Source organism: Microplitis mediator, chromosome 8 (genome assembly GCF_029852145.1).
Source record: "Microplitis mediator isolate UGA2020A chromosome 8, iyMicMedi2.1, whole genome shotgun sequence".
Classification (NCBI taxonomy): domain Eukaryota; kingdom Metazoa; phylum Arthropoda; class Insecta; order Hymenoptera; family Braconidae; genus Microplitis; species Microplitis mediator.
In genome coordinates this window covers 4,217,705-4,238,921 of record NC_079976.1, presented here as the reverse complement: position 1 = coordinate 4,238,921, position 21,217 = coordinate 4,217,705, and the positions used below count along the sequence as shown (strand labels likewise).

The 21,217-nt window shown below is 29.5% G+C and overlaps 2 protein-coding genes across 3 annotated transcripts in view; one reads left to right on the top strand and one right to left on the bottom strand.

Annotated features, from left to right (window-relative positions):
- LOC130673682 (transient receptor potential-gamma protein) overlaps positions 1-13,186 on the bottom strand; it is a 102,829-nt gene extending 89,643 nt beyond the window's left edge. For both annotated transcript variants that reach the window (XM_057478809.1, XM_057478811.1), the window contains exon 1: positions 12,806-13,186. The gene's annotated coding sequence lies outside the window, so the exon portion shown is untranslated. The remainder of the gene's footprint in view (positions 1-12,805) is intronic.
- A 2,890-nt stretch (positions 13,187-16,076) lies between these two features.
- LOC130673684 (probable tyrosyl-DNA phosphodiesterase) lies at positions 16,077-20,049 on the top strand. The gene is made up of 3 exons (XM_057478816.1): positions 16,077-16,229; positions 16,310-16,408; positions 16,474-20,049. Exons 2-3 carry the CDS (start codon positions 16,324-16,326, stop codon positions 18,156-18,158), a joined length of 1,770 nt encoding a protein of 589 aa, XP_057334799.1. The 5' UTR covers positions 16,077-16,229; positions 16,310-16,323; the 3' UTR covers positions 18,159-20,049.
- Positions 20,050-21,217: the final 1,168 nt, after the last annotated feature.

The following is a 21,217-nucleotide window of genomic DNA, read 5'->3' as shown; positions in this document are numbered from 1 at the left end:
TTTTCAGAAGTTTGAAAATCGTTTAAAAAAAGTTCGTCATTGTGTCACGTTTTGATGTTTAGAATAGTCAACACTTTTTGAACCTTTTTTCAACAATTTTTTTTATACGGGAGTTACCATCAGAAATTATAATTGTTACCATCCCGATATTAACTGCTACGAAATTTGTTATAGAATTTATCATCCAATAATTATTAATTCTATTTAAAAAAATTATAACTAACTATTTTTGCATTAAAAAACGTTCGAATCATTCTAGATGATTCGAATTAAAAATTTAGTATAATAAAGACAATTACTTAATTTTCTGAGTGTATCTGTAATATTTTGATGAATTTTATAAACTTCAGGGACACTTTAGAAAATAATTAAGCTGTCTAAAACATTTTGGAAAAATATTCGAGTCAGCTGCATTGTGCAGTTGGTCAATGCACTAATACTAATACTAATAATAATAATAATAATAATAATAATAATAATAATAATAATAATAAAATTGTTTAAAAATATATATTTATAGATATTTATAAATATCTTAGAAATTGAAATGCGTAAATATTTATGCAGTGCAAATATAAATAATAATATTTGAGAAAATTGTGAAATAAAAATGTAGTCAACAAAAGCGTTAATGTCACAAGCATAATAGCTTTAGAATAAATAACGGGGTAGAATCTTGCAGGAGACATGAAATTCAATATAATGGATCCCGAAAGCTTAGAACAGAACGCTTTTCATTATCTTTAATTCAAACAATCGTAATGCGTATGTATATATGTATATTAATATCATACATATGTGCAAATGTATGTGTATAAGTACATATGTATAGATGTATGAATATATATTTTAGTATGTATGTATGTATGTATGTACGTTTGAGATAAAGATATGTGGATAATAGAAAGAGAGTCAAGTATACCACCCGTTGTGCGTTTAATTGTGGCCTAATTATAACACACCCTCACACTTCTCAAGTACTCACACAAACTTCCAAAGTGCTCTATTCTCTCTCACGTTAATTTAGGTATATGTATACATACAACATTTATATACACTTGCATACTCGGATATAATAGCAAGGTCGAGGCTTATAATGGGTCGGAGTTGAAATGAGAATAAAATTTTAAAAAATTGTCATTAAAAGTTAATTTTTGAATTCAACCTTTTATATTTAATTTTTTATTTAAAAACTTTTTTGCTTCGATATTATTTTATTTATCAGTTATCACAAATATTGATGAAAGCTCCAATGAATTGATGCTGTCAAAAATATTTTGTTTACCTTTTCATCAGAATTTATTTATTCGTGTTCGCCATTTAAATTATTTTCGTGATAAAATGTTTGCTAAATAAATTGAATTGATTTTATAAATTTTATTTATTTATTTTGTTATATACGTGACATCTTATTTTTTATTATTCACATATATATGAATTTGTATAAATAAAGATTTTATGATAAAAAGTCATAGCTAAATTTAAAAAAATAAAAATTTGATTTTTATTTGAAATTTGTACCAAAAAAAGGATTTCCGGAAAAAATTTTCACTCGCCCCAAGAAATTTCGCATTGTGAATTGGCTACAAAAATTTTTTTCAATTGACAAAAACTTCTCTGGGGGCGAGAAAAAATTTCTGACGCCAAAAAATCTCCATTTTTTGTGTGATTAGTAAAAAAATTGAATAAAGTGTAATTACTGTAATTGCAAATAGAGGTTGAGAGTAAAAGAAATAAAAAGTATGTTAATAAGTGAGTCATTAAAAGATTTAATTGTCTGAAGAATGTTTACTTCTGTATTTTACAAATAAAACTGTTTCACAAGTTCGTAGTGGAGATAATGAAAAAAGCAAAAAGTAAAAAAGCTTGATGTTAATAATGATAACAGTGGTGATTATTATTATTATTATTATTATTTCTTTTTAGTTAAATGCTCAGGGGGTTATCCCCGGTAGTCCGACTCTACCGAGGGCCTCAGCTGAGCGCCAAATCGTAACTGCTGCGATGCATCATCAACAAGATGATCAGCATGCGCAGCAGGCCAAGTTTCGTTGCCTTAGGAGACGGAGGGATCCGAGAATAACAGCCTTTTGCATCCGCGATGCCAGAAACTCAACTTGCGCTGAACAAGTTGGTATTCTAGCTAGTGCAGACACAAACGACTGTTTCATCCCTCCTAGGACGCCAACAATGAGGACGACAAGTTTGACACGGTAACCTGGGTAAAGTTTGCCAATTTCGAACAGGAGATCCTGATATATCTCGTGTTTGTGCTCTTCTTTAACCGTAATGTTATACTCAGCAGGAGCTGAAAACTCAATGACATAAATGTCACGAGCGGTTTTATCGAAGAGCACAATATCAGGTTTATTATGGTCGATTTTCCGCGTTGTTGCGAATGGCACGTTCCAATAAATGCGGCAACGGTCATTCTCAACAACTTGCGGAATATCTCCTGGCAGATAAGGCAGCACTGGTGTTTTATCGATACCGTGCGTATGTCTGAGGTGGTAGTAAAGTACTCGCAGAGCAGCATTATGACGCTGAATGTATGCACTTCTTGCCAGCACAGGACATGCTGATAAGAGATGCATAAGCGTCTCAGGATGTTGCTTACACACCCTACACGATGTGTCGGGTAGCTGCATCTGGAGTACTTTCGCACGGTATTCGAGGGTATTGATTACACCATCTTGGCAGGCAAAAATATATCCTTCGGTCTCGGACATCAGGCCAGCTGACTTAAGGAAGGAAAACGTCAGCTGGGTGGACAAGCCATGTTCACGCACGTGTTTAAAGAACACGCTGTGCATGGACTTGTCCATGTGTGTACTGAGCAGTTTTTGCTGCTCAGCATTCCTGACGACACTCTTAAATTCCTCCTTAGAGAGTTCAATAAGAGGGTTTACTCTTCCGAGACCGAGGGATTTTGCCGCGTACTTTGCTGCCTTATATAAGAACGCTCCCTTCTGCAGATTCTCATGACTATGAACAATCTGCATAAGGAAGTCGTTCTCGTCTGCTGTGAAATTGACAACTTCGTATGTTAGACCCAAAACTAAACGATCGTGTAGACACTCCAAGCTCTGTAGACCTCTCCCTCCGATGTGCCGGGAAAGGTATAATCTGGTGACTGAGGATTTAGGGTGCATGCTCCGATTGATATTCATGACTTTGCGTGTCTTGATATCGAGATCTCTAAGCTCTTTTCGGGTCCATTTAAGGACACCGAAAGAGTAGAGTAGTACTGGGACAGCAAGCATGTTAGTTGCAGAGACTTTGTTTTTCCCGGAAAGTTCTGATGACCAGATTTTCCGGAGTCTCCGCCCATACTCGCTGCAGAGAGTCGTTTTGATTTTCGAGACATCCTGCATAGGACTCCCGTCAATCCCTAGATATTTGTACGACTCTCCGGCGTCAAGATGGTCAATGACGCTCCCATCTACTAACTCGATATCTTCGCGCAAATCAGAGCACTTACCCCTCACCAGATTAACGACCGCGCACTTGTCCAACCCAAAAGCCATGCCGACATCCCGTGTATATTCCCCTACAATGTTTAAGGCTGTCTGAAGGTGTTCCTCATCAGGAGCATATACCTTCAGATCATCCATGTAGAGTAAGTGGGTGATCGAATATTTCCGATCAGTTGGTGGGCCCACTGAGTATCCACGGGTACGGCGTAGCGCAACAGATATCGGCAGCAGTGAGATGCAAAACAGCAGAGGGCTTAGGGAATCTCCCTGGAAGACACCTCGCTTGTACTGTACAACTTCGGTCACACGTTTGTCGTTGCCACATGATATGTGGAACCGTGTTCGCCAAAGTTGCATCGTACGCTGTATGCATCCCACTGTATCGCGATTGACCCCAAGGCATTTGAGCAAAAAGAGAATGAGCTTATTATTATTATTATTATTATTATTATTATTATTATTATTATTATTATTATTATTATTATTATTATTATTATTATTATTATTATTATTATTATTATTATTATTATTATTATTATTATTATTATTATTATTATTATTATTATTATTATTATTATTATTATTATTATTATTATTATTATTATTATTATTATTATTATTATTATTATTATTATTATTATTATTATTATTATTATTATTATTATTATTATTATTATTATTATTATTATTATTATTATTATTATTATTATTATTATTATTATTATTATTATTATTATTATTATTATTATTATTATTATTATTATTATTATTATTATTATTATTATTATTATTATTATTATTATTATTATTATTATTATTATTATTATTATTATTATTATTATTATTATTATTATTATTATTATTATTATTATTATTATTATTATTATTATTATTATTATTATTATGATAAATAAATAAATAAATATAATAATAAAGATAAGTATGAAGATAGATGACTTAAGAGAGTGACAGAAGACTGTGCGGCGCCAAATTAAATGGAGTGTTCGTGAAGTGTCTACCCGAGTCCACGTAAAAGAGAAAATAATAATGACGGTAGAACACATTTATTCTAACGCTTACTGCACGAAGATGACATTGACGTTAATGAACTGTAATTTTGCTTTCTCTTTCTATCTATCTCTTTATCTTTCTTTGTTTTCACCCACGCTCATTGCGTAGTTGCGACTAAAATCCTACAATATTTTTTTGCTGAAGACAAAATAATTTTTTATACTGAAGTACATCATCGCCATTTTCTAAGCAATACATCATTTCCATAATTTTAAATTCCGTCGATTTTTTATATTAAAAGTTTTTGAAAATTCAATCCATTAATTACTGTTAACATTTCTATGCTTCAAAAACTTTTTATTCAAAATAAAAAAAAATATATTTTTTAAATTTCAAGGTCCATGTAAATAAAATTTTATTGTTTAAAAATTTGTAGTTGGATTATGTGAATAAGAGATGGTAGTTTTTCCCGCCAGACATAAAAAATTGAGACGCGAGCTGCTACCGCAGTTTTTAATTATTTTTATGAACAGTAATAATAGAAAATTAAAATACTAATTACGAAGCATTAAAATGAAATATTCAGTAATAAAAATTAAAACCATTTTAATTTACAAAAAAGTTTTTATGACTTCTATATAAAATTTGCTTGTACTTTAGATGTAAAATATCCATTTTTTACTCTCATATTATTTTCCTAAAACTGAAACGGACAAAAAAATTAAAAACAGACAAATAATGAATCGATTTTTACAACAAAGCTTCAACGACACTGAAAGAGATGAAATGTTGATTTTAGTCATTTATTATTTTTATACTTTGCTTTCAATCAACATTTTATATTTTTTATTTTATGTTTTCTGATACTCATTCTCTATTATATAGATTTTTTTACAATATTTTACACAGATATAGGTCATTTAAAATTTCACGAGCTGACTCGGTGATCTGTCGAATCGAAGGGAATTGATGCCAGTTTAAAAAAAAAAAGGCAAATGAACGAACGAGCGATGAAGAGAAATAGATTGCGCACGACAGATCGCGAGAGGACATGATATGATATCGAGAGAAAGAGATAGTTGAAGATATGAATGAAGGGAATAGTCATCAGCTCTGGGGTTGCCCTAAATCCCTGGACACTCTCCCAAAATCCGCAATAGATTATATGTTTGCTATTCGGATTATCCACCAGAATTTCAATTTCTGTACAACCAAAAAACTTTTATATTTTATATTTTATTTTTTAAAACTAAAACTATAAGAAAAATTAAAAAAATAATCCAAGTTCAAACTTTTATTTTTACAATCAAGCCACGCAAAAAAAAATATAATCGTAGTAAATAAAAAGCGAATAAAATAAAACTGTAAACAATCAGGCATAAAAAATATATTTATAGCAAATAAGTGGCACGTGTAAAACTTTTTTTTTACTGTTATACAAGTGAAATAAAAATAAAAAATAAATATAAAAAGATTTAATAGGAAAATTGTTGTAAGAGTAAAAGAGAAAGAAGATGGAAAAGGGATAAGGGAAAAAAAGAGGAAGAGGAACAGAGAAAAAAGAGTTTGAAAAGCAATGAAATCGTATAACTTGTACAGGTCTCGTAATACGACGAAGCAATTACACGCTTTAGAGAGGAATCGCTAGTCGAATACTCGAATGAGAGAGAAGTTTTCAATCCCTCAACAACTTTTCCCAATTGCCTATCCTCCTATTCCTATTTCTATTCCTTTGCACATGGTTTATATAACTTATACGACTGCTACTACTATATATGTATGTATTTATATGTGAGTTAAAGTATATCAAGTAGAAGAAGAGTTAGTTTTCTTTTTAAACCGTATAGAGTAAAGTAAAAAAATACGAAATAAAAATAAGGATGACGTCATTCGATAACACTTTATAAACCCGCTTAAAATTATTTGCGTATAAATATTATGTATATAAAGTGACATCCCCTAAGTATATGGAGTTGAATCGAGTTTGGAAATATTAAATTTATTTTTATTTTAAGTTTGAGAAATTTGAATAAAATTATTTATAATTTTTAAAAGAGAAATATTATTTCAAGATTTATATTTAATAGTTATTTTTTTATATACAGTAGCACCTCGTTATAAGACTATTTGTTTTTTTCTCAAACTATTACGATACCTGGTGTATAAAAAAAAACAGCAGATAGTCTTATAAAGAGGTTCGACTGTATATTGAATTAAAACTAGCGAAGTTCAAAATAAAATTCTGGCTAAACTGCTGAAGATGAAATGAAAATAATTGATAACAACTTTTAGAAAATCGGATTTTCTATGAAAGATTATGATAATTTTCTATGTAAGTTCAGTAGTTTGAAGAGAATTTAAATGTGAAGTAAACTGATGTAAATTTTCATAAAATCTGCAAATTTTTATTTTACTAAAACTTTAAATAAAAATTCTGGTTAAAATATCAAAATTGCAAAAAAATTGACTCTCAATAAATTTATGGAAAATTTAATCCCCTACAAAAAAGATCGTATTGATTTTTATATTAAATTCAATAATTTAGTCGGAATTTAAAATTCAATGTCATAATTTATACTACAAACATAAACAAAAATAAAAAACAAACTTTTTATATAAAAATAAAACTACACGAGCATCGAATAAAAGCGTATCGACGGCAATATATATTTCCACGATGTGAAAACGCAGGGATTGACATACGACAAACTCGAGTTATATCAACTCGCATTTAACAACTTTTTAACAACTTAATTTACTTTTTTACTGCAATAATTTATTTATATCGGATTCTGTTTCATCAGAAGCTTAAAACTTATACAAAAAAAAATCTAATACCCACCCAAGTAAATTTTTTATACTCCAATAGTAAAAAACAGTAACGAAGATGATTTTTCAATTTTAATTTTGTCAATATTTCAATGTCTGTCATTGAAACTCGAGAAAATATAAGTAGGGTTGAGTAGAATGATAGAATTAATTGAGAGACATGTCAAGAATAGAATCAGTGACGTCATGGAATAGGTTATAAAGTAATACCAAGTTATAGACTCATTTTAATAATAAGCTCGTACTATACTCGGAAAAATAAATTTAATATTTACTACAGTTACTCCCCTATTTAAAATTCTCATCATTAAATTAACTCATTATTTTGTAAATTTTTTTATTACATATTAATTAATATTTGTCATGTATTCATGCATATATGATTAATAAATTGAACATGACAAGCGCGACAGACTTGATTGAAAATCATTTGAATCCGACAATAGCAGCCAATACATCATCCGGGTTTTATATATTTTTTTTTTTTTTTGGCAATTAGCAGTCCACCAAATTATAATTTTAAATATTCATGGACATAAAGAGTTTACATTAAAATCGGATGAGTTTATTATTGTGTCACGGCTTATTGAAAATAGAGAACGGATTATTGTTTTAATTTTAACGTGGGAAATTTAACGTTGTGATAGAATCATCTAATCAATTCTGACCTCGATCAAATATCGATCGTAAATATGTCGTTTTTAGTTATAGTCATTTTTATGTCATGTTTAATTTATTTATTTTTATTATAACATTATATAGATACATGTATACATATTTATATATATATTTTATAATAGATGTATAAGCAATAATTAATAGATAAAAAATGTTTTTATTACTCGTGTCAGTAGTCATAGGATATTTTATGTCAGACAAAAATTTTTTTGCTAATTATTAACGGGTTGGTAATTATGAAATTAATTATAGTGATATTGATATTGATTGTTAATTTTATATTTTAAATATACAAATAAAAGAGAAAGTGATATTTATTTTTAACAATAATTAAAATTATTTGCTTGTGGTAAAATAATAATAATATCAATGGCGACGTGGGAGGCAGATGCGAAACGATTTTGATAAAATAATAAAAAAATTTTTATTTAAAATTCATATGGTACCAAATTGAATAGGAATTAAATTATATTTTTTTATTTTAAATTGTCTATGATGGAAATAATTGACTTTGGAGACTTTTAACTTTTTTTTAACAGGAATGGATTCGAGATTGCTGGAGAATTAGTTTAGAGTTACGCGTTGGACTAAAAATCGAGATAAAAATTTTAAAAGTTCATTTTTTTTAAATTCAATTGATTTTTTTATGTTAAAATTAATTGAAGGGTACACTTATTTTTTTTTAATGATTGGGATTAAAAAGTTTTTTTTTTTAACTGGAAGCTTCCCCCTTTTGTTTATTTACGTCAAGTTGTTGACATACTGAACGATGAAATTTAATCTTTTAAAATAATTGGCAAATTTTTTTTAAAACGCAATAGTGAAAAAAAGACGACAATAAATTCAAAAAAATCTTTTTTGATTATCATTAATTTTTTATTACAATTGAAATACTTGAGGCGTTAAATTCTTAAAAAAATTTTTTTTTCTACGATCATTAATAAAGTTGATCTAAAAATTAAAAAAAAAGTGATTTGTCAATTTTTCCGACGGGTCATCAATTAACAAGAAACTTAAAAAAGACAAAAAAAACTTAATTATAAGTTCAAGAGCACTTGAAGCAAGTATTGTTTTAATAAAAAAAAGAAAAGAAAAGAAAAGTTTAAAAAGATAAGGTTGGAATAGTCAAGTGACACAAGCATATGAAGAATGCCGAGTCTGCTGATATAAGAAACAGAAGAAAGTTTAAAAGAAAGAGTGAGAGCTTGCGGGGGTGTAAAAAGTCGGAGCGATCGAGTAGATAGGTCGAGTTGAATTACTTGGCGTTTGCTTGATCGAGCGCGCTGGGGTTGCATTAATTTTTGACCTCAATTCTCGCCCCTCGGCCCTCAATAATACATCTACATACATAAATATATATATGCATATAAATATATTCTGGAAGCTATTTCTAGAGCGACGTACGATACAAGATAGTGTGATGTGAATGGGAATGTGCGATAGAAGTTAAGTAAAGTGAAAGGTGCGATGGGAATCTTGCCGATAGCTACGCGCGTAACTTCAAAGCTCTGCCAGTCAAGTTTCGCTCATGTTCTGGTATTCATTTTATGGATGTTACTCTCACACATACATGTGTATATGCACGTGTTTGAGTATGTTTCAGTAAAGAATTTTATTGATGATGATGCGTCATAAAATCATGAGAACTGTCTGATTATCTCTAAACATGTCTACTGAACTTAAACTGATTTGTTTTAAATAATTTGATTTAATATTTCCTCACTAATTTATTATTAACTGAGTAAATAGTGTTGGGATATATTTTAATGATTTATTTGTTTACTCGACCTAATTTTTAAATATTTCATTTTTTATTATTTCAATTTAATTTAAATGGATCGGGAACTTTGCGGTTGCATAGTAGGAGTAATGCAAATAATTTGAAGCAATAGTTTGTATGTGATATTATATCTTGAGGAAATTAATCGACTAATTCAGTAGCATAGCACGGAAGTCAGAGTTTTGATGAAACGGATGTACGAGGTCTCATATCAATCATCTCGGCAGTTATACATTTCCAGAGTCCGAAGATTAATTAAATGACTGAAATTAACACGATTAAATGAATCACGATGACAATGTCAAATTACTATTATTTTTGTTAACAGAAAAATTATATACATATATATTTTATGAAGCTAAACTAATATAATATTCATTATAATTTCATTAACGTCAATTTTTTTTTTACTTTTAATTAAGAAAAATTTCATAATTAATGTAATAAATAATTAATTTTAATAAAGAACACAAAATAAATTTAAAAAACATTTTTATACGTTTGAATTTTTTATTTATCTACTCTTTTTTTTTTTAGTTTGAAAAATTAATTAGAAGTAAAATTACCGGAATTGTTCAAAAATTGAGCTTTACTTAATTAACATATATCCGGCTTTTAATAACCAGCTTTTGCCAATTTCTGTTGTCCTAAAATTCAAATCTTGCCAAAGAAATGTACGAAGTTCAGTTTATAATTAAGAAAATTTTTATAACTTTCAATTGACTTTTTAATAAATAATTTGATTAATTAATTAATTAATTAATATATCAAGTAAGATGTCAAAAAAAGAGACTGGTACTAATAAATTTCTATTGGATAAAATGATCGATCGATAATTCAATGAATTAATATTGTAGTAGATCACTTTCTATTCTCATTCAAATTATTTTGTTCTAATTCTTGTAATTGAGTTGTTAGAGTTTAATTGAATTAAATTGATAACAGTTGGTGATAATTTTTGTCAGTAACGCTTACTAATTTATTTAATTGATACACTGTAGTTACTTTTCAATAATAAAATTTCTATTGATGATCAATTGGGGGAAAAGTGTTCACCCCAAAATTAAAAAAAAAATTTTTTATGTAAATTATTTTTATGACACCAATTTTTCAATAGAGGGGAAAGTTGGCAGTCCAAAATTTTGAATAGAAAATTTTTTTCTGAAAACTTGAAGATGTCATTTAGTCCCAGCAATTTATAAAAATCTATCAATCGATTTTAAACCATAAAAATTATTAGAGTAATTTAAAATCCAATCATTTAAAAAAAAATTTTTTATGTAAATTAATTTTATGACACCAATTTTTCAATAGAGGGGAAAGTTGTCAGCCCAAAATTTTGAATAAAAAATTTTTTTCTAAAAACTTGAAGATGTCATTTAGTCCCAGCAATTTATAAAAATCTATCAATCGATTTTAAACCATAAAAATTATTAGAATAATTTAAAATCCAATCATTTAAAAAAATTTTTTTTACAAAAAATTTTCAAGTGACAATTTTGCGCGACGTTTCCAAATAATTCGATAATTAATAAAATGTTTACGGTAAAATGCGAGTAGTATCTGGTGGTAAATTAATAGATTATTGGTATCGATGAGCACGAGCGAGTCTGATCAAACAACGAGATCAACTACTACACAACACTATGCTACTAGTATTGCTTCTTCCACTACAACAACAACAACTACTACCACAACTACTTGTAGTATTTTCACTACTATATACATGTACACGTACTCTATATTAATACAACGGCTATAATATACTGATAGCGTTCTACAAGTACAAGTGTAGGCAGATGCAACCAACCACGTCTCGAATGTAAATTTGAGGATTCTCTATCAGGATGGTGAGCAAGTGAGATAGTAAAATTAAACTCACAATTGGGGTAGCTGCTGAGGAGATTCACTTGGTGATGTTCGATCGCATGCAAATACAGAAAACGAGGATGACAAAGATGATAAGGAGGACAACAGGCTCAAGACGAACCCAAGACTGAGATAGAGTGAGAGTGAGATGTAAATCAACGAATGGGAGAATGAGAGAGGACGTAAACTACCGATGCAAAACACAAGACGGTAGCTTTCGAAACACGGCTATTTGTCTAAGTACGTCGATGAAAAGACGTCGTAACTTGAAGTGCATTCATCAGCGATGAGCGAATCTATGCAGATGTTATCGGGATAAAAAAATTATTGTATTTTTATTCGATGAATAAAATTCATGTTTACTGAGATTACTTTTTATAAATAAATAATAATAAATATAAAAACGGTTAATTTATACAATTTAAAATGTATACTTTTCGCATTTTGTACTGTTATTTTTAATTACGTTTTAATGTAAATTAATAGCCGTTGACAGTTAAATTTAATTTATGTTTGTAACTCGGGTTTAATTGCTAAAACAATTTATACTAGTAGTCAAAAAGTTTGTTATTGTAGTTCGTCAAACTTTAACGTGTTACTAAAATAGATTAGATATTATGTATGCTCGATTCGCTCTGATGAGTTTTAGGAAAATTAGTTTGTAATTTAAAATAAAAAATAAACAAAAAGAAAAAAAAATTTACCGTGATTTTTTATTTTTGTCTGCTCAATACTTATTCCTTATCAAAAGTCATTTTATACTTCATTGAACAGATAAAATATTAAAATTAAAATTTGGCGCGTAAATTTTTTTTATTTAATTTATTGATTCGTTTTTAAAAATTAGAATAAATTTCCCGATAAAAATTTTTAATTATAAATTTAATTACGAATTTTATTTTTCAAACAAATTTGCAAACAGCGTAAGAATTTTAATGAAAAAATTGATCATTTTTTTATTAAATAATTTACTGTTATTAATTAAATTTTTTTGGCGCGAAATGTTTTCTCATTTAATAAATTTATGACTAACGATTTAATAAATAAATACTTCAAATAAGTAATTCGAGTAATTAAAAAAAAAAATATTAATTAAATAGTTGACTGATTACGTTAATAAATATATATGTATAAATATATTTGAATGAATAATTAAAATCACCTTGTCTTGTCGACATTTTCTCGCAGCGATTGATCTTGACTGTTTCCTTAACGCCTCCAGAGATACTGATTAACTGGAGCTTTAAGTTTTTCTAAGCTTACACCCAAGTATCACACACTAATCACACGATTAACTGAGCCAGAAAGTTGTCATCGTAAAATAATAAAACTTTAATCCTTTACAAAAAACTAAAATAACAAATTGTATATATTTATAAATTTATCAATAATAAGAAACCAGAAAAACGGATAAAAAAATAAAGCAATTGGTGGTTTTTTTGCGTATCTTTGTCTATAAAAACACGAAAGCTCGATATGAGCTTGCAAAGTAAATAGACGTACTCGAGTGAATGCAAAGCCGGTTGGGCGGAGACTGAGAAAACTGAGGCGTCGCGACGCTCAGCGTCTCTCCCACCTTCACATGTCGTCTCTTTTTCGGTTCATCACAATATGTTATATGTATTTCACATATATTCGACACTTATATATATATAAGTACGTACGATTCTTTTAGTGTATACCGTCATTGGATTTTACTTCACTTTACTTCCACATTTCCTTTACTTGTCTTCATGATCACTTGTCAACACAACGTTCTGTTCTATTCCACTTACACTTGATATGGAACGTGACGAATACAAAGCAAGATCACTATTTTAAATCTTTTTTTATGCTAAAAAATTTGAGTGATAAAACTCGAGAGATATTGAATAAATTTTTATTTCATGTAATACTGAAATTAATTTTTTTTTCTTTAATAAAAATAATCACTCATTAATATCACTATTGTTTTTTTTTTTTTTTATAGGAGAACAGTAAACGAAAAAATTGACAGCAGTCATAGAAAATGAAAGTAAAAAAATATTAATAAATATTTAATTAATAAATAAAAATGTTTTATCACTTTATTAATCACAAAGGTATGAAATTTTTTTCTTGTTGGACTTGTGGTCCCGAGAGAATTTTTCGATGATCGTGCAGAAAAAAAAATTAATAATGCTTTTTGTAATTAAATGTGATCACGATAATTCAATTATCTTATTAACATTTTTATTATCATTTTATGACTTTACCGTTGGTTTGATAGTTTAATGAAGAATTTTTTTATTGTAATTTTGAGATAATTATTATTTTTGGATTTTATTATAATTAAGGGAGGGGTAGTAAAGAAAACGGTTTTTTCCTCACCGTGCTGCTAAAACTTGCGGATATTGAATGAAAATAAAATAAATTTTCAGTTCACAGAGAAGTTGATCATTTTATTTTCCTCTAGGTGTGTAAAATTCTATTGATTTGAAGCATTTCTGCTTTTAAAAAAAAAAAATGCTATGGTGAGGACCTAACTCGTTCACAAATAATTCGACTAGTGAAAATAATTTTCATTTTAGTATTTAATTATAGCTCTTTCGTTTATTTTTGAGTCTTTGATTTCTTCTGAGGGCAGTCGAATATAAAAAAAAAAACAATAATTATTTCTGTAAATTGAAGCATTTCTATTACTTGAAAAATAAAAAATACGTCTACTTTTTTTCCGACCATAGATCTTAAATAAAATTTTTTTTTATTTCCAATTTAATCAAATTGTCCCTTCCGTTGAAACAAAAAATTGTACACTCACCACAAGAGGATAATGAGACATCATTACAGCGTTTCCGTGACCGCCACCTTCGGCCCGGGTGATAATGTTACGCGGATCGAAATTTTTTAAAAGAAATGATTCTGAAGTCAGCAGACAATTAAAAATTTTTTTATGTTTTTTTCAACAGATCAATTACAAAAAAAAAAAACTAAAAATATGCACATGAAGAAAATTTTAAAAACTACAGGTGCAATTTCTTCGAATTTTTTTTTTTCAAATTTACCGTCTAAAAGAAAATCAAAAAATTGTTAGATGTCTGCTAACTTCAGTATCATTAAAAAAAATGTTAAATATTTTGAGTATTCAAATAATTTATATTTAAAAAATTATTTTTTGAATTTATCAATAAATGATTTTTGGTGAATAAAAAAATTTTGTAAACTAGAATTTTTTTAAAAATGTAGTATTATATATTTAAAAATTATCCGGTACCTTCAACTTAATAAACTAAGATCTCTTTGAGTATATACCTTAATAAAACTTTACTTTTTTCGAATAAATTTTCCCGCGTACATAAAGCCCTTAATCAGTTTGGTAGAAGGACATCGATTTAATCTTAAAGGTCTGAATTTCATAGGTCTGCTGTATTATACTATTTAGTCCTTGTAATTTAGTATAAAACAATTAAATTCTTAGCGAATAGTATTTGAAACCCTTACACATTTGAGACTTGATTTACAAACGGATTACCACCGAACAGATTTAATAGTAAAGCTCTAGAGATATGGATTAGGAATTCTACTTATAAATATACAAAGCTACGGAAGTCCAGATATGCAAATACAATTTATTTAATACCAATTACTTTAATTAATAATAATTTTCAAAGCGAATTATTTAAACGTTACGTGGATAAGTTCAAATAATTATTCTAGTTTTTTTTTTTTTTTTTCGGTCAATGAAAAAGTTGATTTAAATATCGATAAATTTTGACAACGATGTCATCGTCAGGTGATGCCTGCAAACTATCGAGTTGTACAGTTAGTCTTTTTTAAAAAAAAATATTTTAATATTCGCTCTAATAAATCAGGAGTGAATTTTCAGAAAATATGGATTTCATTTCAATTCAAATTTACTCCGTCACTTGGAATTCCGAAATTTGGAAAAGAAATTTCTCTTCATACAGAGTAAATAGGAAATTTTTTTTTCAACGGAGTGATTTTGGAGTATCTTTGATTTTATTTCAATCCGCATTCACTCCGATCCCGAGTTTTATTTTTATAATCGTTCCAAAATTTCATATTATTGGCGCGCAATTTAATATATTGTCTTTTTTTTTTAATAAAAAATTGCAGTCAATTGGACTCGATCCGAGGACCTTGTGATCGCTAGCCTGTGATGCGCGGGTTCACAACAATCGTGTCGATTTATATATAAATTTTGTAAACTGACAGTTCGATAAATAATCACGTATAGAAAATTTAATGACAATTAGTCATAAATCTATTATTTATATTCCGATAACTCAAAACCGATTTTCTGATCGGTGGAATTTAATTCCAACAACAGGAATATAATTTTTTTTCCTTATCGACCAATGACATTTTTCGACGGAAGGAAAGATCGCGAGCACGATTTCAAGCTGTGATAATAAAACTCTCTCTATTATCAACACAAATAAAGTTGTATTTTTATACTTGTTTTATTACTTTCAAAATATTTAGTAAATTATGTAACTAAAACACGTGTGTTTAGAATAATTTATTTAAATATTTAGTTTGTTAATTATTATTTTATTAAAAGATTAAAAATTAAGCTGTAATTTATTCAAATATAAACGTCAATGGTCAGTAATTTTATATTTTAACCTCGAAAAATTTTTCAAAATTGACTAACATCTGTCATTAATTATTGACTTATTTGCAGAAAATAAACAAACAATGGATTCAAAAAAACTCTGCCCATTTAAAGAAAAATGCTACCGAAAAAATCCAATTCACTTCGAAGAAATGTCACACCCTCACCGTAAGTATTTTTTTTTTATTTGAAAAAATAAAAAATATCTAAATTTAAATAACTATAATTTTTAGTGGAAAAGTTATTGAACGGACAGCTGACAGGGGACATAAATTTACCATCAGATTTAGAATTCGATTGCCCAGACCGCTCAGAGCTCGTGGATCAGCTGAAAGTACTCCAGCTGACACTTCGTAAAAAAAAAACCAGCGAAAACCCATCAGCGGTTACAGAAACTAAGCAGGCATTGAAAAGAGTTTCGGAGCCGTCGACCAGTTCCGCAACAAAGAAATCTAAAGACAGTTCAAGTCCCAGAAAAACTTCTTCCAAAGAATCTCCAGCTGGTAAATCTATTTTCGATGCATTCAACTCCTGTACTGCAGACAAAGCGCGAATTGAAATCCGGAATAGCGCAATAGAGCGAATGAAAAACGCAGGCCAGCAGATTCCGCATCTGGAGCCTATGGGGCAGTTTGATCTCAAGTACGCACTCTCAGCACCTTATCATCTTTTTCTAGCATGCGTCCAAAAAGTCCCAGAGACTTGGAGTCAACCCTACAGCGTTACCTTCCCGGAAATTCTTGACATCAGTCTCGGAACGATCGAAGAAAGTCTTCATTTTAACTTCATGGTCGACGTGGGCTGGCTCTGCCTGCAGTATCTCTTTGCCGGGCAAAAAGCCGACAGTCAAATCTTCCTGGGATCTCGGTGCGATGATCTTCCTCTGCCTTCAAATATAAAAACTGTAAAAATAGAAACTCCCACAGCCTTCGGAACTCACCATAGCAAAGTGTCTGTTCTAAAATACACAAACGGCGGTGCTAGAGTCGTAATATCAACAGCAAACTTGTACAGCGATGACTGGGACAATCGTACTCAAGCTGTCTGGATCTCTCCTCACCTTCCCAAGCTAACGGATGGATCAAATTCATCTGGAGAAGCTCCTACAGGTTTCAAACGCGACTTTATAGACTATTTACGCGAGTACAAAAATCCAGCGCTAGAAAAATGGATTTCTTTGCTCCAAACTTTGGATTTTTCATCAGTCAATGTCTGCTTTGTAGCATCAGTACCAGGAACTCATCGCAACGCGACGCGTGGTCGATGGGGGCTGCGTAAACTCGCGTCGATCCTCTCTGAGCACGCGGATCCACCAGCAGAAGCTGCCCAGTGGCCCATAGTAGCCCAAGCTTCAAGTATCGGAAGTCTAGGGCCCAGTTACGATGCATGGCTCACCCGCGAGTTCGTTCCCGCGATGGCCAGTCTCAAATCCCAGGGGCTCAGATCCGCGCCAAATTTCAAATTCGTCTACCCGTCAATTAATAATTTCAAAGATTCTTTTGATATGCGCGTCGGCTGCTGTTGTCTTCCATACTCTAAACGCGTTCATGACAAACAGCCCTGGCTAAATAAATATTTGTACCAGTGGAAAGCCGGTAACAAGTCACGTAATCGTGCTATTCCACATTCAAAAACCTACATCAGGTTATCTCCAGATTTAAAGAAAGTACCCTGGGCTGTTGTCACCAGTGGAAATTTAAGCAAAGCTGCTTGGGGTTACGGACAAACTTCGACTACTATTTTAAATTATGAAGTCGGTGTCGTTTTTCTGCCTAAATTTTTGTTTAAAGCAAAAACGATTCCTATTAAAGAGCAAGACGATCAAGGAAACCCGGTGTTTCCTCTGCCTTATGACTTGCCGTTAACTCCTTATGCTTCTGGTGACGAACCTTTTGTCATGGAATTCTTTAATGTTTAAGTTTCAAGTTTTATACACTTATCCAAAAAATTAAAGGAACAAGAAAATTTTATAAATTTTTTAGTGATTTTTGGAAGGCTGTATTTTCGTGAAAAATGATCGCTGCGAAAAAATAAAAAAAGCAAATTGAAGCTTGAAATCTGTAGTTTGAAGATCTTCCAGCAAAATATTTTTTTGAGCCACGGTTTTTGCGGAATCATAAGAAAAAAGTCGAGACAAAATTTTTCTAAATTTTTTGGTTTTGTTTTTTAGGTCTACGGGGCCGGGAAAAATTTTTTCAGAAAAACAAATTCATGGTTCGTTTAGGAAATTTATTCAGCTACAATTTGCTTTTTTTTGTTCCTCTGTACGACAATTTGCTGCTGAGATATCAGCCTTTAAATGAAAAAGGAGCCTTTTGTCTTTGATTATTGATATCTCAGCAAGTAATGGTCACACAGTAATTTAAAGGGCAGTTTAATAAACTTGAATAAATTCCCTACAAGCTCCATTTTCGATTTTTTCAAAAAAAAATTTTTTTTCATCCTTGATATCCATTTGAAAAACCCACAAAAAATGGCCATTTTCTGGTTTTTTAGTCAACTCATCACTACTCTGCAAATATTGATAAAAAAAAGAATGTTGCCAGGTAATTTTACAGCTTAATGTACTCCTAAAAACCCTGGAAATTTTCAGATTGATCCATTGAACCGTTTGTCCGGTCCGATTGCTCAAAGTTTTGCAAAACAATTAAAGGAACAAGTTTTGTTCCTTAAATTGTCTAATCATTACCAAAATGAAAAAATTAATTTTTTTCGGATTTTCTTTCATTTTTGCGTTAGTTATTCAGTAAATGTAAGGTAAAGAGGAAAAAAAAATATTTTTTCCGAAAAACGAAAAAAAAATAACCCCCCGAATGAAACGTAAAAAAAAAAAAATGTAAAAAAATTCTTGTTTGGTCTCGTTTTTCGGAAAAAATATTTTTTTTTCCTCTTTACCTTACATTTACTGAATAACTAACGCAAAAATGAAAGAAAATCCGAAAAAAATTAATTTTTTCATTTTGGTAATGATTAGACAATTTAAGGAACAAAACTTGTTCCTTTAATTGTTTTGCAAAACTTTGAGCAATCGGACCGGACAAACGGTTCAATGGATCAATCTGAAAATTTCCAGGGTTTTTAGGAGTACATTAAGCTGTAAAATTACCTGGCAACATTCTTTTTTTTATCAATATTTGCAGAGTAGTGATGAGTTGACTAAAAAACCAGAAAATGGCCATTTTTTGTGGGTTTTTCAAATGGATATCAAGGATGAAAAAAAATTTTTTTTTGAAAAAATCGAAAATGGAGCTTGTAGGGAATTTATTCAAGTTTATTAAACTGCCCTTTAAATTACTGTGTGACCATTACTTGCTGAGATATCAATAATCAAAGACAAAAGGCTCCTTTTTCATTTAAAGGCTGATATCTCAGCAGCAAATTGTCGTACAGAGGAACAAAAAAAAGCAAATTGTAGCTGAATAAATTTCCTAAACGAACCATGAATTTGTTTTTCTGAAAAAATTTTTCCCGGCCCCGTAGACCTAAAAAACAAAACCAAAAAATTTAGAAAAATTTTGTCTCGACTTTTTTCTTATGATTCCGCAAAAACCGTGGCTCAAAAAAATATTTTGCTGGAAGATCTTCAAACTACAGATTTCAAGCTTCAATTTGCTTTTTTTATTTTTTCGCAGCGATCATTTTTCACGAAAATACAGCCTTCCAAAAATCACTAAAAAATTTATAAAATTTTCTTGTTCCTTTAATTTTTTGGATAAGTGTACAATAAAATTTTTATATTATTGCATTTTTCTTTTACATTTAATATTTAAATATTACTTATTAATCAATAAATAATTTATAATTATTTATCACAACTGAGTTTGATAGATTTTTTTTCATACTTGTCTGTTTGCCCAAAAAACACCTGATGAATAATTTATGATGCCAATAAAAAAAATTATTTGATTTTAATGTTCCGGATTTTTTTTTTTACTAGAATGTGGAGAAATCTGACCATTGTATTGTTTTCTCACGGTGAAATTTTTTTTAAATTTTATGTCTAGTCATCGCGATAGCGCACAATTTTTACAAACTTTTTTTTTACTTGTTCTCTTAATTAAAATTGAACGTACCCAAGTAGTCCACTTGCCTTTGTGACATCTATAAGACGTCAGTTTTTAGGCAACTTTTTGAGATATCGATAAGGCACCAATATGTTGACAAAACGATAAGAAATTTATGTCACCGAAAAAATGTCTACTTAAAAGACTTAACACAAGTGACGATAAAAAGTTAATTAAAAATAGTGATAAAATGAGTCATCTAAATGAATTTTTAATTGACATAAGACAGGAAAAACAACACAACTCTTCTCTGTCTTCGGAACCAACATTTGCATGTCGTATTTATACCAAAAAGGTGACTTTGGGACAAAAAAAAATTTGTCTATCCTTTTAAAAGACGTCTTAAAGTTGTCTCTGTGCTACTTGGGATGAAAATAGTAGACATTTACAATTTTTAAAATAACAAAATTTCTCTGTGTTTTTTTTTTTCAAATAATTCGATACCGGAAATTTCTAAGACCTTGAGATTGTTAATGATTTTTGATTAGATTTTAAAAATATTTCATTTATTTTAATTTCTTCTAAGAAATCTGACTGTTGGATGGCATTTAAAGACTGCAATTATTATATTTTATAATTTTTTTCTTAATCATAAAATAAATAACAGTCTGGTTGTTAGTACATGTTTTGTTTTCATAATTGAACAATATAAATAACTTTATAAGTTGTTATTACACTACGAGAGTAATGTAAGTGAAATCAAAATCGTTTTTTATTTTTATTTCGCAATAGATGACACACGTTTTATTGTTTTCTTTCTTTGTTCACTACTAATATTATTATTATTATTGTTAATATATTTTATATATTGCTGATGTCTAATTGTCTGTACAAAGTTCGGTCGCTAAATTTGTGCAGATTAGACCATTTTAATTTTAACTCTTTGGCTTAATTTTACTGCCGGTTAAAAAAA